This window comes from Danio rerio, chromosome 22 (genome assembly GCF_049306965.1).
Source record: "Danio rerio strain Tuebingen ecotype United States chromosome 22, GRCz12tu, whole genome shotgun sequence".
Lineage (NCBI taxonomy): Eukaryota > Metazoa > Chordata > Actinopteri > Cypriniformes > Danionidae > Danio > Danio rerio.
In genome coordinates, this window is record NC_133197.1 from 15,447,425 (window position 1) to 15,468,660 (window position 21,236).

The 21,236-nt window shown below is 35.7% G+C and overlaps 1 protein-coding gene and 1 long non-coding RNA gene across 7 annotated transcripts in view; one reads left to right on the top strand and one right to left on the bottom strand.

Moving 5' to 3' along the window:
- Nucleotides 1–6,478: 6,478 nt before the first annotated feature.
- The window catches only part of LOC137488916 (uncharacterized), a 54,686-nt gene continuing 39,928 nt past the window's right edge, over nucleotides 6,479–21,236 (bottom strand). Inside the window, exon 7 of one of the 2 annotated variants that reach the window (XR_012397528.1) lies at nucleotides 6,479–7,127. This is a non-coding gene — a long non-coding RNA (uncharacterized lncRNA). The remainder of the gene's footprint in view (nucleotides 7,128–21,236) is intronic. The other variant, XR_012397529.1, reaches the window with a different exon arrangement.
- On the top strand, nucleotides 10,938–21,082 carry LOC101882550 (natterin-3-like). Of its 5 annotated transcripts, none has more exons than XM_021473444.3 (3): nucleotides 10,938–11,181; nucleotides 19,313–19,426; nucleotides 19,871–21,082. In XM_021473444.3, the coding sequence occupies exons 2-3, from the start codon at nucleotides 19,336–19,338 to the stop codon at nucleotides 20,884–20,886; spliced, it is 1,107 nt and encodes a 368-aa protein (XP_021329119.1). In that variant the 5' UTR covers nucleotides 10,938–11,181; nucleotides 19,313–19,335; the 3' UTR covers nucleotides 20,887–21,082. The 5 variants fall into 5 exon arrangements, with proteins under 5 accessions (XP_021329119.1, XP_073792898.1, XP_073792897.1 ...); XM_073936797.1 differs by having other exon boundaries at nucleotides 10,951–11,147; XM_073936796.1 differs by lacking the exon at nucleotides 10,938–11,181 and adding an exon at nucleotides 11,853–12,102.

A 21,236-nucleotide genomic window follows, 5' to 3' on the forward strand; every position in this document is an offset into this window, starting at 1 on the left:
ATAACTTTTGATGTTGAAAATACTGCATTTAAAGAGTTTGAAACAAGATATTGTTTAAGGAACACTAAAGAGAGAATTAAATCTGTAAAAAAACAAAACAGAAAAGGTAGTGGCAGTTCATTACCAGGGGAGTGGTAAACCATTACCACTCTCTTTGATCAGCTTCACTGACTTCCAGTAAAAAAGCTGGCTTTGTATTGATTTTAAAATATTACTTCTAACTTTAAAGGCACTTGCTAATCTTGCTCCTCAATATCTCATTGAACTTCTCCATATTTACAGCCCTTCTCACATTCTTAGATCAGCCAACTCCTTCTCCCACCTCGCACTCGATTAAGCACAATGGGAGACAAAACTTTTAGCTCTCGGACATGGAGCTCGCTTCCCCTGGATCTAATGAACAGTGACAAGTCTTGACACATTTAAATTTAGTTCAAAGACCCATCTTTTTAAGCAGGCTTTCCTTTAACAATTTTTTTATCATGTTATTTTATATTCACGATGTGTGTTTAAACCTGTTTGGTCAATGCTTGTTTTATTATTTGTTTTAGCATGGCTGTTGATGCTTATTGTAAGTCAACCTTGGGTGTCTAAAAAGGCGCCATTTACAAATAAAATGAATTATTATTATTATTATTATTTTGTACTGTAATTTACAACAAAAACACAGAAAATATTAAATACCTCTTCATTTCTATAGCGCCTTTATGATGTAGATTGTGTCAAAGCAGCTTAACCTATAAGTTTTAGTAAATTGAAACAGTGTCAGTCTAGTTTTCAGAGTTAATAATAATAATAATAATAATAATAATTTTTATTTATATAGTCCCTTTCCAGAGCTCAAGGACACTTTACAAAGAATGCAAAAAAAAAAAAAAAAGATACACAAACATACAGGAAGTCAAATATAACAAACTGGAATTACAAAAACAAGACCTAGAAGACAAATGAGCAGAGTGCAGGTGGATCAGATAAAGCAGCCTGATCTCACGAGAAAACGTAAGTATTTTACGTTTTGCCAGTTTAGAGGCCAATTCGTACGAATTTGTACGAGTTTAGTCGTACGAAATGGTACGATTTTAAAAAGGAGGCGTGGCACCTGACCCCACCCCTAACCCCAACCGTCATTGGGGGATAAGCAAATCGTACTAAATTGTACGAATTAGATCATACGAATTCATACGAATTAGCCACTAAATGAAAAAGTTACGAATTGCCGTGAGATTGTGTTGGATAAAGTGGTCAGTTTGGCAGATCAGAAGTGTAGTATTCGGAAAACAAGTGAGTCTTAAGTAAGGATTGGAATTGAGAGAATTTATTAACAGAACGGAGTGAGCATGGTAGAGAGAGTTCCAAAGTTTAGGTGCACTAAATGATCTGCCCCCCATTGAGGAGAGGCAGTACCGAGGGACAGAGAGAAGGCCTGGGTCAGCGGAAGGTAATGAACGAGTTGGAGTGTAGGGGACAAGCATGCTGCAGAGATAGGAGGGAGCTAGGCTATTTAGGGATCTAAATGCAAGGAGGAAAATTTTTAATTCATTGCGGTATGCAACTGGGAGCCAATGGAGGTCGTACAAGATCGGGGTTATATGAGCAGAACGTTTGGTATGAGTGAGTATTCTAGCCGCAGAGTTTTGAATATACTGTAGTCTAGAGATGAGGCTGGCAGGCAGACTAGTGAAAAGGGCATTACAGTAGTCAATGTGTGAGGAGACAAATGCATGGATGACAGTCTCAGCATTCTTGCTACTGATGAAGGGATGCAGTTGGGAAATGCGGCGTAAATGAAAGAATCCAGATTTAATAACAGACTTAATGTGAGACTGAAAAGAGAGTGTGGAGTCGAAGATTACACCTAAATCTTTTACAGAAGTAGATGTTTTAATGTGCGAGCCAGCAATCTCACAGGAGAAACTGGTGGAAATATTGCTGGTAAGCGCTGGGGTGCCAATAAATATCATCATAGTTTTGTCCATGTTCAGTTTCAGAGAATTTGAGGTCAGCCAATCATTAATGTCCTTCACACAAGCAGAGTTGAAGTTCAATTTAGTTCAGTTCTGTGTGGTTTAAGTTTCACTGCTGAAAGTCCAAACACTGAAGAGCAAATCAGCAGCTCCACAAGTCCCAAACAATAAAAACAATATATTACTTCAAACTATTAAAAATGTTCATGAGAGTAATTTTTTTACTTTTCAACATCAAAAGCTTTTGGAGGAAAGATCATAATCCCATAATGCAACTCAAAAGCATAAATAATAGAGAAAACTGCCAATTTACTAATATTTTTGACAGTGTATTTTAAAATAAAAAAATTGAATACTTATAAAAAGGACTGTAGACGAGCAACTCTCAATGCAAATGGATGTTATTTTTCGATATCGAACAGAGGTCATTGATTACCAGTGGTTGAAAGAGTACTGAAATATCATACTGGAGTATAAAAGTACTTGCCTAAAACTGTCGAGAGGAAAGTATCTGTTGTACTCAAGAGTGTAAAAGGCTGATGCATTTACATGCAATTTGTGCAGGGATGTGTAAACGAAACATTTTGTACAGCTAATTCTGTCATCATACAGTAAACATCCTTCATCTTCTGACATGCAGTCGATCAATCATTGTGTGTAAAGGTTTTGGATATCTTCTTGGAAACCTTTAATGATTCCAAACGGTTTGCTGCATTTATAAAGCTTGTCTTGAGCTTGCTCAGTATGATGCGATTTACTTTCTGCGTGTGATTTGATTGCACTGGAATTGCAGGACTGATTTTTCTACAAAGCCAATCACAAGAAAAAATAAGGTAGAGACTGCAGGATGAACAAAAATAGTTGAGTAAAAGTACTGATCCGTGAAGTTTCACAAACTGATTTCAAGAGTTTGTGATACGATTGACTGCAGCTGGTCTCTCATCTACAGTCATTAGTTAGCCAATCAGATTAATCCAAACTTACTATAAGTAGCCTAGCAAAAATTACTCCCTTATCTTCGTTTTCCAAAGAAACCCCCCATCCACCCCTTCTCCCCCTTTCTTTCTTTACCCCATGGAGCTCTCGAGAACCACCTGATCTTGTTCTCCCCTCACATGCTCTATCGATCAGGCGGGAGCCCTGGGCTCAATTATCTCCAAGCTCAGGGTTCTCTTCCAGGACAGCATGCCAAAGCTGCTCATAGCACCACTCAATATTTCAGTGTAAACTCTTGAAAAATGTACTCCAGTGAAAGTAAAATTACACATTTTTACAACTACTTAGTAAATTACAATTGTAGAGAAAAAACACTCAATTATAGTAGCTTTAAAGTGTTTGCTCTGCTGCTGACAATTTTATGGCATGATGAGGGGGATCTTAGTCCAACCTCTGAAAGCGCTGGTACACTTACACATTGAACAATTATGAGTTGTTGACATGTCAACCATGATAAAATAAGAAATCATCATAATTATTTTTTTTTTTTTTTGCTTAAAACCTCTATTTTTTCAATGTCATATAAGTTACATAACATATATTCAGTGTCTTGTCCTCAGATACCCCACTAAATGCAGTGATGTCTAACTTTACTGTAGTTTTCAAATGGCTGTGCAAATAGTATACAGTGCTGTCTTGAGCATTTTCAGGAAGTGTCACCAAACATTTTTGCATTTGTAAAATGTACAGAGTAAACTGTCATAATGAAAACATGACTAAGCCATTTGACTATCTTGTTCATAAACAATGGTGTACACTGGTGTGACACTGACACTTTCATTGACATCAATACTTGCTTTTGAGGAATGAGCTATCCATTTTGAGCAAGTGACACACTTTTGCAGGTTATCAACTTGGATTTGCAGTTTGTACTAATTGTTTTGAGAAATGCATTAACTGTTGTGCAAATGTAAATAGTGTTGTGAGAAATGCACCAAAGCCACTGAGAAAAACTGTAAATACACCCTTATTTACAACAAAGATAAACTTGCTTTGGGTAAAGCTGTGCACAACTGTAAATAGCATCGCAGTACATATTGGTACTGAACTTACAACTTACATAGGTCAGTAAATCATTCATGAAATTGTTCAACTTAAAAGACATTTTCAGGGAAAAAAAAAAAAAAAAAAATATATATATATATATATATATATATATATATAAATATATATATATATAAATATATATATAAATATATATATATATATATATATAAATATATATATATATATATATATATATGATTTTGACTAGTTCAACATTTTTGTATGTAATGACTCAAGTAATGAAATGAGGACTATTAGTTTTATATGGAATGACTATTCAGCATTCACAAGTTTGGTTAATTTTGACTGACATGACATGAGCAAATGATAATGTTATAAAACAGCAGAGAGTTGTATGAAAGCAATTGATGCATGTCCAAAAGCATTTGTAATTTGTTGGAAGGAATTAGAAACTGCTACTATGATGTGCACATGTAACCCCGCCGGACCTACACCACCCAACCCGCTCCGAGCTGGGATAGAGCTGGCGACCTTCCGCATGGGAGTCGGTTGCTCTAACAAGAAGGCTAAAGACCATGGCCTCTAGCATCTGTTGCTAGAGCACCTTTAGAGGTCAGAGGAGTGAGGTTTACCTGCACAGCATTTACTAGCTGGCCTCTAATACACTCACATGACTTATTGTTTTAAGAAATGCATTAACTGTTGTGCAAAAGTAAATAGTGTTGTGGGAAATGCACCAAAGCCACCGAGAAGAATTGTAATAGCCAATTGATTTGTGTTTCTGTTCTGAATCTGTCTTGCAGAGTTTTCAGAGAGCCGCCATCAGCATCATCCACGTGGACTGGCTCTCATTGGATCGAAACCTTCTGATAAAAATGCCTTAAAAAGCCCATATTATAGGTTTTTGAAAATTCCCCTCCATGTAGTGTGTAACACAGCTCTAAGTGAAGTGAAGTATCTAGCTAAGGCTTAAATCTGTTAGTGTACAGTGTTTAAAACTGTTGATTCATCTATAAAAGAGTCGACTCATAGTGCTTCAAACGAGTCGCCTTGATACCGAGTCATTAGGTGTTTCGCCATGACGTACGAACGAAACCAAGTTATTCACGTGCACGCGCAAACCCGGGAGATTTCAAACCTGAGGCCCCGCCCTCTGACGCAGAAACCCAGACACACACAAACACACACACCCACAAACACACACAAACATGCCGGTCGATTGAAGTCACACTGCAGATGGATATATTGAGTCTCTACCCAAAGATGAAACATCAGCATTATAGCCAAGCAGTTGGAAACTACTGGAAACTTCTGGAAACTACATGCTACAAAGAATACTTCATCAGCGTTTGTTAAAGGAAGGATCAGTAAAGAGTAACTTACTGCTGGACGTCAGGATGGGTTTCTTCCTCCATTTCTCAAATGTAAGTATGTGCGATTAAAGGTGTTGCCTCGTTGACTCTAGCTTGCAAATGTATTTAGTTGTGATTTGTTACTTGTAACCGCGTGTACTGTATCAGGTTAACTGGCTATATTCTCTTATCGCGTGCAAAGTCACGTTAAAAACGCGACGCGTGCTGCTTTGTTAACGAGGAGTTGTTGACGAGGAGTAGTGTGTGTGTCTGTGTGTGCGCGCGCTGTCGTCCGGAGGTGTGTGTGTTTGTGTGTGTGTGTGTGTGTGTGTGTGTGCGCGCGTTGTCCTCCGGAGCAGGGTTAAGTGCGTGTGTGTGTGTGCAATATGTGTGTGTGTGTCTGTGAAAAGAGCAGAGTGAGAAGCTATGTGATCTCCTCAACTGTTTTTGGAGTTTTTGCTCAATAAAATAGTTAGTCGTCTGTATTTTCAAGTCCATCGTCTGTATTTACATTGACCCACTGGCAGCTAAAATCCACGCCTACACTATCGAGCGTGTATGAACTGTGATTACTTTTATATTGCTGATTAGCTGTTTGGCATTTTACTCTCTGACTGAAGACAGTCGACCAATCGCAACAGGCTGTCATTGGTCCAATCAGCGCAGATTAGCTTCGCGCTAAGGAGGGGTTTCTGAACAAATGAATCACTGGACGATTCATACAGGAGTCGCCGGGATAATTAGGTAAAAATAAATGCAGATTATAAGACCATGAAAGTGTTTTTTGACCTTGCATGCATATTAAACTGTTGTTGGAGACCCTTACAACCAAGATATGACCCTATTTCATGTATAATATGGGCTCTTTAAACACCGACCAGAGAGAATCTTATCAAAACACCAACTTGGAGTGGGTCAAATCAGAAAGAGTGCCAGAGGACACCGTTTCAGTTGTGGATGAAGGAAAGCAACATTACATTGCTAAACATATCTCAAAATGTGAGCTTTGCTTTTTCGATAGCAATTTACAGTCCTGTTTTAAAAGGGTGGCCACCGGGGAATGGAAATATGTGAAAATTTCCAATTACAAAGACTTGATGTTTTTATTAAACAGGGACAACTTTGAACTGCTGGAATGGAAGAAATATACCAACGAAAGATTTCCACCAATGTCACTGGTGGTATGTGGGCAATTTATTGTTAAAAATCTGAACATGAGAGCACAAACCGATGGGGAAGTGCTCGCCATAAACACTGACATTAAAGTGCAACAAATATCAAGTGCGGTGATAACATAAAACCTTGAAGTGCTCAAACATTTCAAAGCTTCCAACAGGAACTGCAAACCATCAAGACATACAGTAAAACTGGACCAAAACATCGATAAAACATATTCTTATCAAATTGGTAAAATCCTTACATTCGGAATCAACCCAGAGGTGTCAGTCTCTGGTGAAATCCCAAGTATTGCAAAAATACTAGGAAAACTTGGGTTTAAATTTGAGCGCTCACGATCTCGAGTTAACACTACATCTGTACTTGAGAAAAACCTTCATTCTGTGAGCACGGATGTGGAGATTCCGCCCAACCATTCCTGCACTATTGACATTACAAGCAATACCTTCAAAACTGAAGTCCCGTTCACAGGTGAGATCATGAGAGTGTACAACAACAACCAAATACGAAAGACCTTCGTCACCGGCGCCTACATCCATCAGGAAGTAGACGAAATCGAAACACTTGTGGATCCCTGTCAGCCACTCTCTGGTGGAACAAGTTGTGCATAACCAGTGTACGTGCTCTATACCTGAAAACAAATGACATGTTGTGTATTAGTGTATGACATGTATTGATCAGAGAAATAAGCATTCAAAAGACCATCAGGGTTGTCATTTGCCTCTTATCCAGTGTGTCTGTAAGAAACAGTTTATGATTATGGAACACTTTTAACGAAATGCTATTAAAATACTATTAAAATTTGTGCCATACACCTATGTTTCCCAACCCTGGTCCTGAAGGAACACCAACAATACACATTTTCAACATTTTTCTAATCAAACACACCTGAATCAACTCATCAGATCATTAGGAGAGACTCCAAAACCTGAATGGGTCAGATAAGAGAGACAAGCAAAATATGTGTTGGTGTGTCTCCAGGAACAAGGTTGCTATATATAAAGCTAAATTGCAGTAAGATAAAAACATTGCAATTTATGATGTATTAGTGGTTTGCAATTCTCTGAAAAAATGTAAAAGAAAAACAAAACAACCAGGAGTGTCACAAGAAAGAACCAAAGCCACAAAGCCATTTTAGACCTTAATTTTGATAGAAATCTGTAATTTCTGCACTTTGCCACTGGACGATATTTGTTTTTATATAGTAGTTCCAACAAAGGGGTGCACCCCTTATACAGATTATTTCAAAACACTCAAAAAATAAATAAAATAATTAATATACTAATGACTTAAAAACATATAGATTGTGTCATCAGTGATCTTATATTTATATAGCCGTGATATATTTAAGTAATATCAGCACCTGTACAGCCTCTTAACCCTTGTATTACTCCGCCCACATACAGCCAGCAAAAAGTTCTACAGATCTTAAGTTTAAAAGATGCTCGCTCAGCTGTTTAACTGTCAGCTTATTATTTGAATTCAACGCGGAAGAAAGTAGTTCCTCATTCAAAAGGGGTTTTGAGACTCTCCATGTTTGATTTTGTTTTTATATACACAATTATGCCATCAAACTGTTGTATAAACGCAATATCACACTCGTAGCAGTGCGATATGGCTTTATATCGGCATTGGTGGGGGCACAACTTACGCCTCCCACCAGTGCCGATATACAGCCATATCGCACTGCTACTCGTGTGATATTGCTCATATAGTTGAAGTCAGAATTATTAGCCCCCCTGAATTATTAGACCGCTTGTTTATTTTCCCCCCAATTTCTGTTTAAAGGAGAGCAGATTTTTTTCAACACATTTCTGAACATAATAGTTTTAATAACTCGTTTCTAATAACTAATTTATTTTATCTTTGCCATGATGACAGTAAATTTTACTGGATATTTTTCAAGACACTTTTCTATACAGCGTAAAGTGTCATTTAAAGGCTTAACTAGGTTAATTAGGTTAACTAGGCAAGTTAGGGTAATTAGGCTAGTTATTGTATAACAGTGATTTGCTCTGTAGATTATACAGAAAAAATATAGCTTAAATGGGCTAATAATTTTGTCCCTAAAATGGTGTTTAAAAAATTAAAAACTACTTTTATTCCAGCAGAAATAAAACTTTTTGAAGAAGAAAAATTTTTTATCAGACATACTGTAAAAATTTCCTCGCTCTGTTAAACATCATTTGGGAAATATTTAAAAAAGAAAAAAAAAATTTAAAGGGGGCTAGTAATTCTGACTTTAACTATATATATATATATATATATATATATATTGAAAAAAAATATATATAGTCATTCATTCATTTTCTTTTCAGCTTAGTTCCTTTATTATTCCGGGGTCGCCACTGCGTAATGAACCACCAACTTATCCAGCACGTTTTTACACAGCGGATGCCCTTCCAGCCGCAAACCATCTCCGGGAAACATCCACACACACTCATTTACACACATAAACTACAGACAATTTAGCCTACCCAATTCACCTGCACCACAAGTCTTTAACCTGTGGGTAAAACCGGAGCACCCAAAGGAAACATTTGTAAATGCAGGGAGAACATGCAAACTCCATACAGAAACGGCAACTGACCCAGCCGAGGCTCAAACCAGTGACCTTCTTGCTGTTAGGCAACAGTACTACCCATTGCGTCGTTATATATATATATATATATATATATATATATATATATATATATATATATATATATATATATATATATATGCAGTTTCCCAGTGATGGGTTGTTGCTGGAAGGGCATCCACTGCGTTAAACATATGATGGATACGTTGGCGGTTCATTCCATTGTGGGGACCACATATATATATATATATATATATATATATATATATATATATATATATATATATATATATATATATATATATATATACATATATATATATATATATATATATATATATATATATATATATATATATATACATATATATATATATATATATATATATATATATATATATATATATATATATATATATATATATATATATATATATATATATATATATATATGAATGATGACATCTATAATAGTGACATATATAATGCACTATAACAATGGTATAATATGCATTTTAATTGAAATAATTATGATGTTATTGTAATCTGCTACAGAACACTAAGAATGTTATTACCAACTCATATCATTACCAGCAGAGGGCGGTGTTGGTTTAAGGTTGAATGAACCAAAGTTCAAGGGGTTCAATCTTCAACTGGCTGGCAGGAGCCGCCAGTGGCGGGTCATGTGACCTGACACTGGCTGATGGCAGCCGCCAGTGTCCAACTGTCGGGTAGCATGACCAGCCAGTGGCAGCCACATTTTGCCAGACAGTTGGCAACTGGCAGCCAGAGCCTGGTTGGTGGCCTTTAACAACTGGCTGGTGGGTCAGGTGTCCTACCAGTGACTGCTTGGTGACCATTAACAAACTGGCTGGTGGGTCAGGTGTCCTACCAGTGGTTGCTTGGTGACCATTAACAAACTGGCTGGTGGGTCAGGTGTCCTACAAGTGGTTGCTTGGTGGCCATTAACAACTGGCTGGTGGGTCAGGTGTTCTACCAGTGGCTGCTTGGTGGCCATTAACAACTGGCTGGTGGGTCAGGTGTTCTACCAGTGGCTGCTTGGTCGCCATTAACAACTGGCTGGTGGGTCAGGTGTCCTACCAGTGGCTATTTGGTCGCCATTAACAACTGGCTGGTGGGTAAGGTGTCCTACCAGTGGCTACTTGGTGGCAGTTGGCAACTGGCAAGTCATATGACCTTTCATTCCATCAAATGTTTTAACAATAAACAATATGAACATTTTTACGGATTTATTCTTAATGATGGGACATTTCGGAATGTTTATTACAAATAAAGTGTCCTCAAATCTACAAAATGTGGTAAGGTCTAAGTTTCCTTCCCTTGCTTTCAATTTCTCTGAAAGAAATATAATAGAGCTTTTCATTTAGGCATTGGGCTCATTAAACAAGCTAATCACAGATACAGCGCTCAAATAGCTGTCAATACAACTGGCTGGTACTAACGCCTACGCAAGCAGCTCAGTTTAACAGCGCTTAAGCCTTATAAGTGTGGTGTCTAATTTGCACTCTTTTTGGGTGATCAAATGATTCATTTATGAAACATATAGTCTTTATGGTATTCTGGTTTACATACCTTATATTTGCAGAAAATTTATTCCAAACAAGGTTTTCAAATGACCCTAAACAGACTGGTGGGTTATCGACGCTAATCACCTTGCAGTCACCACCAGCCAGTTAGCTCGGAATTTAAAGCGATCGCTTTTTTTTCTCTGCAGCTTTATATATTGATTTACCATCATAATTATGATCTTCAGGACCTTTTCTATTATAAATCGGGGATATTAGTCAGGTTCATTCCAGATAAAGTTCTCAAAAGTGGCTCGATTACAACTGGCTGGTCACGCCCTCCTCATGGAGTTCTACGCTGGTTATGCGTCCCCGTTAGCGCGCTCACTATCTTAGTCTGGCGCGTGTCCTCGCACTCTCATCCAGAGGAATTACATTTTTAATTCATGAAATGTGTATTCTTTTGTGTCTACTTGTTTCCGTCATAGACATTTGCAGCAGTGTTTCCTCAAAGAAGCGCTTCAAACAGCCCTTAAACTGACCGGTGGGTTTGCAACACTTGCTGCGTCACCAGCCAGGTAGCTCAGAGTTTAACGCGATCACTTTCTTTTTCTCTGCAGAAAACGTTTCTGTTTACATTGATTTACCATCATGAATATAATCTTCAGGACCATTTCTATTATAAATTGGGCATATTAGTTAGGTTCATACCAGATACAGTGCTCAAAATTGCCTTGAATACAACTGGCTGGTCATGCTCTCCTCATGGAGCTCCACCAGCGCACTTGTGCTCAAGAGTTTGGTCAAATTTACCAGCAGGTTCAGCAGGAGGTTAATATGGTGACTCTAGCTATTCACTAACTTTAAAATATATTTTTGTTTATGCCAGCCAGCCATATTTCCTCCTATTGATTTTGTTTTAGTTATATATATATACAGACAGGCAGGCAGGCAGGCAGCCAGCCAGCCACCCTGCCTGCCTATATATGTATATAATGAAAAACGGCTATAAAAACAGTCTTCATTTTTCATTTGGTCACAAAAAACGAGATTTTGGCTCCATTTTCATTTTTTAATCTTAGGGTAGGAAAATGGATAAACGACTTTAAAATTCATTATACACGTGTAGGCGGTGCTGAAATGCCAACTTTCCTTTGATTGGTTAACCAAATCTGAGCTCTTGACGTAGCCCTCAAAATAAGAGCCCTCAGTGGACCAGCACCCAGGCTTTTAACTATTATTATTATTTAATTATATATATATTGTAGCGAGGCAGAGGGAAAACAACGACACAGTTGGATAGTTTTACAGACAAGTCCCCGGAGGGTGCTTTATTTACAAAGTGAGAGGTGTGCAAACGGTGCTCTTCTTCGTGATGAGGTGCTCTGGTGCTCCGGGAAGTAGGTGAAGGACAGTGAGTAGTCGGATGTGGGATCGTCACGAGCTGGAGTCTGCTGTGGAGAGACAGCGAGACAAGCATTAGCGCATGGAGTCATAGGGTGAATGAAGCTCGTCTTTTCCTGGCGTGGGCTTGGTTTATATGCCTCTCCGGTTGATGACGTCCAGCTGTGAGCGATCCTGTGTTGATGATGGTCCAGCTGGGTTGGATTAGTGATTAGGGCGACGTGGCATGTGTGCGCTCGTTACAATATATATATATAAACTAAGTTTACATATTCTGTCATTTGATCAGTTAGCAGGCTTACATCAATGACTACATCTTTGATAATACGCACGCACTGTTAAGCTGTAAGGTATAAAAATATTATAGTTATTAAATATTCATCTTATTTTTCAGTAGATCTGTAAATGATGTATTTTATAAACTGATCATTAATAAGGACTACGCTATTAATAACTGTAATTCTCCAGTTGAAAAAGGCTTGATTAAAGTCCTGTCATTTTAAAGATTTTCTACAATTTAAGCAGAATTAGGTTAAAGAGAACTTAATTCAGAATGTATGAATTTCTGTGCGCAAGACACGCTTTACGAGCGGACTTCACCTTTTTATTATTTCATACAATAGTAAATGCATAAAATAAAATGCAGTATAAAAATAAAAAATAAAAATTGTTGGCAGCACCTAATAGTAGCCTATATACAATATTTATATGTGCAATATGGAACTGGGCCCGCTGTATAACATATATTGGTCACAAAGAGAAAATGTCAAGTTTATTATTAGCACAACGCACAGACAGCAAGCTTATATCTGTTAGTCTGAACTACAACACATTATTTATTACGAATTATAAGTATGTGTTTGATTAGTTCCTTTGAAAATTTGTTCATTAATCCAATGTTTTAGAAAGTCTCAAGTCTTGTTGTGTGAGAAAACAAATGTAAAGTAGGCATTGCGGCTGACCGTATTGTATTGCCCTTTAACTTCTTTTAGTTCAGCTCTTAAATGAGTTGGCTATACCTGAGATGTTGCTAGTGCACAGCCACCGATCCTATTGTATTTTTTTAAACCCACTTATTTAAAATATTCAGCGTTAATATTGTTCACTTACTGTTTTTTATTGTTTAGTTATGTATATATATATATATATATATATATATATATATATATATATATATATATATATATATATAGCCGAATCAAAATCAATAGGAGGAAATAAAACAATTTTTAAAATAGTACCCTTTGTTGTAGCAACTGAGCCCAATGTGTTTTTATTCTGGTCCTGTTATTAACTATTTAAAAAAACTAAACAATAAAAAAACAGTAAGTGAACAATATTAATTATTATTATTATTCTTAATAATAATAATATTATTATTATTATTTAGGTCTACAGTAGCTCGAAAACAATCATGCAAACCAGATGCTGCCTTTGCTCAGCATCAGGTGCACAACAGCAAGGTGTTTGGTAGCGAGCGAACTAGGCATTTATTATTATTATTATTAACATTATTATTAATATATAGGACTTGCTCGGAAATAATCATGCAAACTATGTGCTGCTCGAAAATGGCTATCGTTGCTCAGCATCAGGTGCACAGCAGCAGGACGTTTGGCAGCGAACTGACCTTATTTTAATGATGAATGTCTAATAATACTGCTAATTTGCATTTTTATTTAATTTATGCATACGCAATGCAGAAATATATATATATATTTTCAACAGACACCTGGACACACTGACAGAGCATTATGACATTCCTAAAGTCAGCTGGACAAAATCAATATTTTTTGATTTTCAGTTTCATGCTTCAATAGTATATGGGCTTGTTTTTGTTTTCTTGTGCTGCAGCAAAGTCCAGAGTGATTTTAAGTTTTTATTTAAAATTTTAAACCATTTTGGATGCAGTCAAACTTTTTATTATTTTTTTTAACATTTAATATTAAGGTTCAAATGTTTGTGAAGATTACATTTTGTAACTTGTGATTCAATTATGTATTTGAGATGTTGATTGTGTTTTGTTTATTGCATGGCTTGACTGCCAAATAAATAGTCCAAACATGTAAAGTGGCTTCAATTGCTATTTATAACAGCAAATGTTGATTCGAGAGTGATACTTTGCAACAATTGTGCATGTGGCTGTACAAGTTTCCTCAATAAAAATAATTTAAGCCAATTATTTTTAATTAGAATATTTACATAAAGTATTTAAACAATGGTCTAAAAATAAACAAAGTGAGTGGAATCCATGCCTTAAATCATCTTAAATATGCTTTGAGTTGCATCTCAGCTATCAACTTTAATTGTTTAAATCTAAATTGTGCAAATTTAACTCAGATTTACTCATTATTTATTAGAAAAATACAGTCAGAATTGGCAATGTTTGGTTCTCAGATCATTGTGGGAACTTTATTTCCTGGTTACCAAAACATTTTCTTTCAAAATATTTCCCTGCAATGTTCTAGGGATGTTCACACATGATCTCACAGAAAACTCATTTTATTTTATTTCTAAAAAAACCAAAAAGGGAACGTTAGGGGAACATTCTTGATGGAGAAACTCTCAATTTGGACTTACTTCAAAATCTGAGACATAAACTTGAAATTGTAAGTAACAAACTACAATTCTGGGGGATTTTTTTTCTTTTTTTTTTTTTAAATAAATAAGATAATCAGTGTTCATACGATCATGGAAAACCTGGAAAAGTCATGTTTTTTTTGACATGCCATTTTCCAGGTCTGGAAAAGTTTCGGAAAAAACAAAAACCCACAAAGTTTTGGAAAAGTCATGGAAAACGGATATCTCTATACTTACAGTTGAAGTCAGAATTATTAGCGCTCCTGTTTATTTTTTCCCCCCGAATTTCTGTTTAACGAAGAGAAGAATTTAAAAGTTTTAATAACTCATTTCTAGTAACTGATTTATTTTATCTTTGCCATGATGACAGTAAATATTTAACTAGATATTTTTTAAGACACTTATATACAGCTTAAAGTGAGGCTTAACTAGGTTAATTAGGTTAACTAGGCAGGTTAGGGTAATTAGGCAAGTTATTGTATAACAATGGTTTGTTCTGTATCAAATAAAAACTATAGCTTAGGTAGCTAATAATTTTGACCTTAAATGGTTTTTTAAAAAATAAAAACTGCTTTTATTGTAGCTGAAATAAAACAAATAAGACATACTATGAAAATTTCTTTGCATTTGGAAAATATTTAAAAAAAAGCGAAAAAAATTTAAAGGGGGGCTAATAATTCTGACTTCAACTGTATATGGGCTATTTACTTCTTTTCTGTCCTTGGCCAATCACATACTCTCACATTATTAGTGTGGTGTAAGCATCATCTAAACCAATTTTAGATATATATAAATAATAATTAAAACTAAATAGATAACTGCGTGTTTTACGATATGTAATAAATTTGAACATGCTTTGTTTTTCTTTTACCTCTTAGGTATAGACCTTGCATGAAACATTTAGGTCATGAAAATGTACTTGAAAGTCTTGAAAAAATCATGGAAAAGTCATGGAATTTTAGTAGTAAAAATGTGTATGATACCTGGTTAATACTTGTTATGCTTTTTAACTCATTCAATGACAAAGTACACTATGGAACAGCCTTATTGGGTCCCCAAAAGACCATTAAACAATTTATAGACCTGCTGTTTTAAATAAATTTAAGATATCACAATTCAGTGAGAAAGCTGAACAAACAGATAACAAATGAAAGATAAATGAAAAGTGCAAGGATGATTTACATGCAGAGCACTAACAAATACACTATAAGGTTACACAGGAATTTTGATAAGGCACTTAGTGTTTAAAATTAACAAGGTGTATTGAAACAAACAGTGAAATATAGGTCACTCTAAAGCCACAAGCACCTTGTGAATATGTGTATGCCTCTACAGTTTGCTTTTAACGCATTTTAAACCATACTAAATTTGATAGCTTTTTTATCTTCAATCTAAATTTCTGAATGTAATAACTAAATTATAAGAATGTAAAACTTTTTATGGGTCTTATTTTATGACGTAAAAGTCAATCCCATTAAAGAAAACCATTAAAAAACAAAATGATTTAATAGAACTGGAATACTCCAAAACATTCTCATTGTTCAAGTTAATCAAATCAACATGTTTGACCTGGCTTACTAAAACATGTACAATTTTATATCTTACTTGTTAAAACTTCAGAGAGGCCATGAAACCTTTCATTTGTAACCTTGAAATTGTCAGTTACTTGTTTTAACTCCTCAAATGTGTTTTAGTAAATTATTGGTGCATTTTCTATTAGTTTATATTTATATGATCTAACTTTACATTCAAATCACCATACTGACTTCTAAAGCCTTGTTTTTTTATTTTTTTTACATATATTGCGGAAAATGGTTTCCACGGAAGAGAGACTTATCGTAAGACCTACATGCATTGTCAATAAAAGTAAAATATAAGTCAAAAACATAATATTCAAGCATATCAAATAAAACAAGCTGGACTTTACTCAAATATTACAGAAGTTGTGTGAACTCATTAACTCAAAAAATTAAGCAAACTCAACTGGAATAAGTAAAACCAATAGACTGTTTAAGAAGAGCACATGTTAAATGATGTTATTTCAGTGGCATTACAATTGTATTTAATATTCCCTGGACACAAATGGAGTTCACAGTACTAATAAATATTATTTTTTAAAATGAAATATTTAAGGCAATCCCTGTCCTCAAATGGTTTGAGTTCCCCTAAATGATTGGGTTTTGCATTGTAACTTAATATGACTTAAATAACTAGATGAGTAAATAAATAAATGTAGTAGAAACCCATGTACCAAGACTTATGTTATTTGAAAAGTTCAACTATTGTAATCATATACCGCGTGAAAGACACAGGAATGCAGAGAGGGTCGAATAGCGTTGTGTTGTCCCAACGTATTTTATTAAGTAGATTCTAACTAACATTTATTCTTTTTTTACCAGAAGAATACACTAAAGCGCTATAACCTGCACATGCATATTAGTTCTTTCAACGGCTATCTAATTTATCAGGTCTTTACTATTGGATCCTCTGTTTTAAATAAATGTCAGATAGCACAGTGGAGAATTGTAGAGAATTTAGATAAACTTATTCACATGGCCAAAGGCGGCACACCAGTAAGTGGTAATGTATGGAACGTTTTAGATAACAGCTATTAAAATGATTGGGTAATAGAATGAAGGGATTAATTTACATGTAAAGAGATTATGTGACAAATTATAGAAACAAAAGTGTGTGGCACAACGATACATTTGCATCATCTCAAGACTATAAAAGAGTGTAAGAAGTAGGTCCACTGGACCGATAACAGAGATCTTCACTCCCAGCTCACACCATTCACAGGTAAGACATTGTATTAGATATGAAATGCAACATAAGCTGTTTTCTTTCTCATTTTGATTTGTATTACAGGATCAGTCTCAAAAACAATATGGGATCTGTCAGTTTGTTAACCTTTTCAAATGGTACACATATTTTTCCAAAGCTAGTACCTTAAAAGTATTAAAAGCATGCTGCTTGAAAATGATAAGAAACAGCCTGCTTCTACTGAGTGATTCGGTACAGTTTAGTATGCTTATGTGTTCGTTTCCACTGTCAAAAGATAGCAAAAAGTGAACCGAACCAAATCACTTTTTGGGTATCCTTTCCAAAGGGTACCAAAATGGCAGAACAGTAAAGGGTAGAGCTAGACACCCAGCTGAACGCAATTGGTTTACAGAGAAACGTCATCATTGTGTGCAACAAGCCAGGAGCATGAAAACAAGAGAAGTGCCATTTTTAAATACACAGCCGAGACATAACATCATAATAATATATACTAATGGCAAGTCATGGTCGGCCCGAGCTCAAACAAATCTTGTCTTCGTTTTGTGACAAACAACCACAAACCTAAGAAGAAGAGCAAGATCTGTGTGTCCTGTTGTTGTTTACTAGGCCGTCTAAAAGCTTGTGAAAAGTGCAAGTGATTTCACTTTTTCTAGAGAACTCATTTGCGTGTCTATATTTGAAATAATTAACTTGAGCTCATAGAAGTTGCTCACATGCTTTCAGAAACACACAAAAAACAAAGGAGAAGCCCCCAAAAAAACAAAGGAGCAAATTCTTTTCAGCAACGTAAAACATGAACAAACTGCCATGTTTAATTATTATCATCGTATTTTGGACAATTATGAACTCGGAATGATTGAATTACCTTTAACAAGATGTTACATGTGCTGGTTAAGAACAAAGATAGATGAGAGGTTTGTAGCCTACTGATGTTTCATATTGAACCCAAATAAGGCCAAATGTATGGTTTGTGTCATTTCATTTAAGAGTCTGTATATGTTCAAATATGTTTTATTATTTTTAAATATATATAATTACAGATGTTACAGTAGACTATTTCATATCCTTGATCTGCAGTTATAATATCCTGTCCATAGAAAGGTTAGTAATTAACATATACATGTATTTAGGTAGCTAAATCATCTGTTTAGTAATAAGTGCAAATATCTGCAACTTTCTGTAGCCTACCATTTGGCAACGGAGACAAGCCCATAAAGGTAACCCATAGCAAACTGAACTGTACCACTCAGTGGAAACAAGGCAAATAATTTGTACCATTGCGGTACTAAGTATAAATGTGTACCGATACCACCACCCCATTGACAGCTCTTGTACCTTTATTTATGACAGTGTGAATATACTGTCAAAAGAACAAATAAATAAATCTGTAGGCTGAACTGCATTATTATCTACTTTTCATAAATTATGTTTTATGATTGTGCTTGAAATGTGATTTAAGAAAACTGCCCATTTTGAAATTAAACTCAAAATATCCCCTCACAGCAAAAAGGTCACTGGTTCGAGCCTCGGCTGGGTCAGTTGGCATTTCTGTGTGGAGTTTGCATGTTCTCCCTGTGTTTGTGTAGGTTTCCTCCAGGTGCTACAGTTTCCCTCACAGCATGCATTGTAGGTGAATTGGGCAAGCTAAATTGTCCGTAGTGTATGTGTGTGAATGAGAGTATTGGTATTTTCCAGTGATGGGTTGCAGCTTGAAGAACATCCGCTGCATAAAATATATACTGAATATGTTGGTTCATTCCGCTGTGGTGACCCCAGATTAATAAAGGGACTAAGCCGAAAAGAAAATGAATATCTTAAAAAATGACTGTGGACTAAAAGCTCTGAATGAAAATAAATCATTTTTTCAATACTGAACAGTGGTCTTTCAAGACATGTCATTAAACCTGTGTGTGAGGTCTGTCTTATGTGTGATTTTCACAGACACATTGTGAAATCAGTTGAATATGGAGATCATCACAAGGATCGTGTTTGCTCTGCTGCTGACAATTTTACTCCAAGACGGGGGAGATTTCAGTCCAGCCTCTGAAAGAGCTGGTATGCTTACACATTGAACAATTACTATGAGTTGTTGTTATGTCAATTGTGATAATATATTAAATTATTATAAATAATAAATAATAATAAATAATAAATTTAGTTTGAAAACTCTCCTATTTTTTTCAAGCTCTCATATAAGTTTGGTTAAGGTTGTGGAGTGTAAAATGATGACAGAATTTCATATTGTAGTGTCTGAAACTCATCCTTTCCTCTTTCGCTCCTTACTCTAGCTCTTATTTTTCAGTTCCTTTGTAGCATTTCTTGCATGTATTGTCTTTTCATGTTGAATCGTTTTATTGAATCACAAAAATGTCTGCTAAATGACATTATGTAACTATTAATATTAATGACTGACATGATTTTCTTTAAGCTCTGAATGCACAAGTAGACACCTTATATAACATTAATAGCCTTTTGTGTTTCTGTTCTGGATTTCTGCAGAGCTTTCAGAGAGCCACCATCAGCGACATCCACGTGAACTGGCGCTCATTGAATCGAATACTGATGAAAAGGTCTTAAACGTTGACCAGAAAGCATCTGATCAAAACACCAACTTGGAGTGGGTCACATCAGAAGGAGTGCCGAAAGATGCAGTTTTATTTTCCGAAGAAGGAAAGAAATATTACATTGCTAAATATGTCTCGAAATGTGAGCTTTGCTTTTACGACAGCAAATCAGAGTCATGTTTTAAAATATTGTCCAACAGGAAATGGGAATCTGTTAAAATTTCAACATTGAAAGACTTGATGTTTTTAGTGAACAGGGATAACTTTGAACTGCTGGAATGGAAGAAATACAGCAATAAAAAGTTTCCACCAATGTCACTGGTGGTATGTGGTAAATGTATTGCTAAAAGTGCAGATATGAAGACACAAACTGATGGGGAAGTGCTCGCCATAAACACTGACATTAAAGTGCAACATTTAAATGTTGTTGAGTATCAAATATCAAGTGCGGTGACAACAGAAAACCTTGAAGTGCTCAAACATTTCAAAGCTTCCAACAGGAACTGCAAATCATCAAAACATACAGTAAAACTGGACCAAAACATCGATAAAACATATTCTTATCAAATTGGTAAAGTCCGTACATTCGGAATCAACACAGAGGTGTCAGTCTCTGGTGAAATCCCAAGTATTGCAAAAATACTAGGAAAACTTGGGTTTAAGTATGAGCGCTCACGATCTCGAGTTAACACTACATCTGTACTTGAGAAAAACCTTCATTCTGTGAGCACGGATGTGGAGATTCCGCCTAACCATTCCTGCACCGTTGACATTACAAGCAATATCTTAAAAACTGAAGTCCCGTTCACTGGTGAGATCACAAGAGTGTATAACAACAACCAAATGAAAAAGACCTTGGTCAACGGCACCTACATCCATCAGGAAGTAGACGAAATCGAAACACTTGTGAATCCCTGTCAGCCACTCTCTGGTGGAACAAAATGTAACTAACCATGTGTGCATGCTCTATACCTGAAAACCAATAACGTTGTGTATTAGTGTATGACACGTATTGATCAGAGAAATAAAAATGAAGCATTCAAAAGACCATCAGCGTTGTCATTTACCTCTTATCCAGTGTGTCTGTAAGAAACAGTTTATGATTATGGAACACTTTTAACGAAATGCTATTAAAATACTGACAATTAACTGCAAATGCACATTTTATTTATGCCATATAGCATTGTTTCCCAACCCTGTTCCTGGAGGAACACCAACAATACACATTTTCAACATTTTCCTAATCAAACACACCTGAATCAACTCATCAGATCATTAGGAGAGACTCCAAAACCTGAATA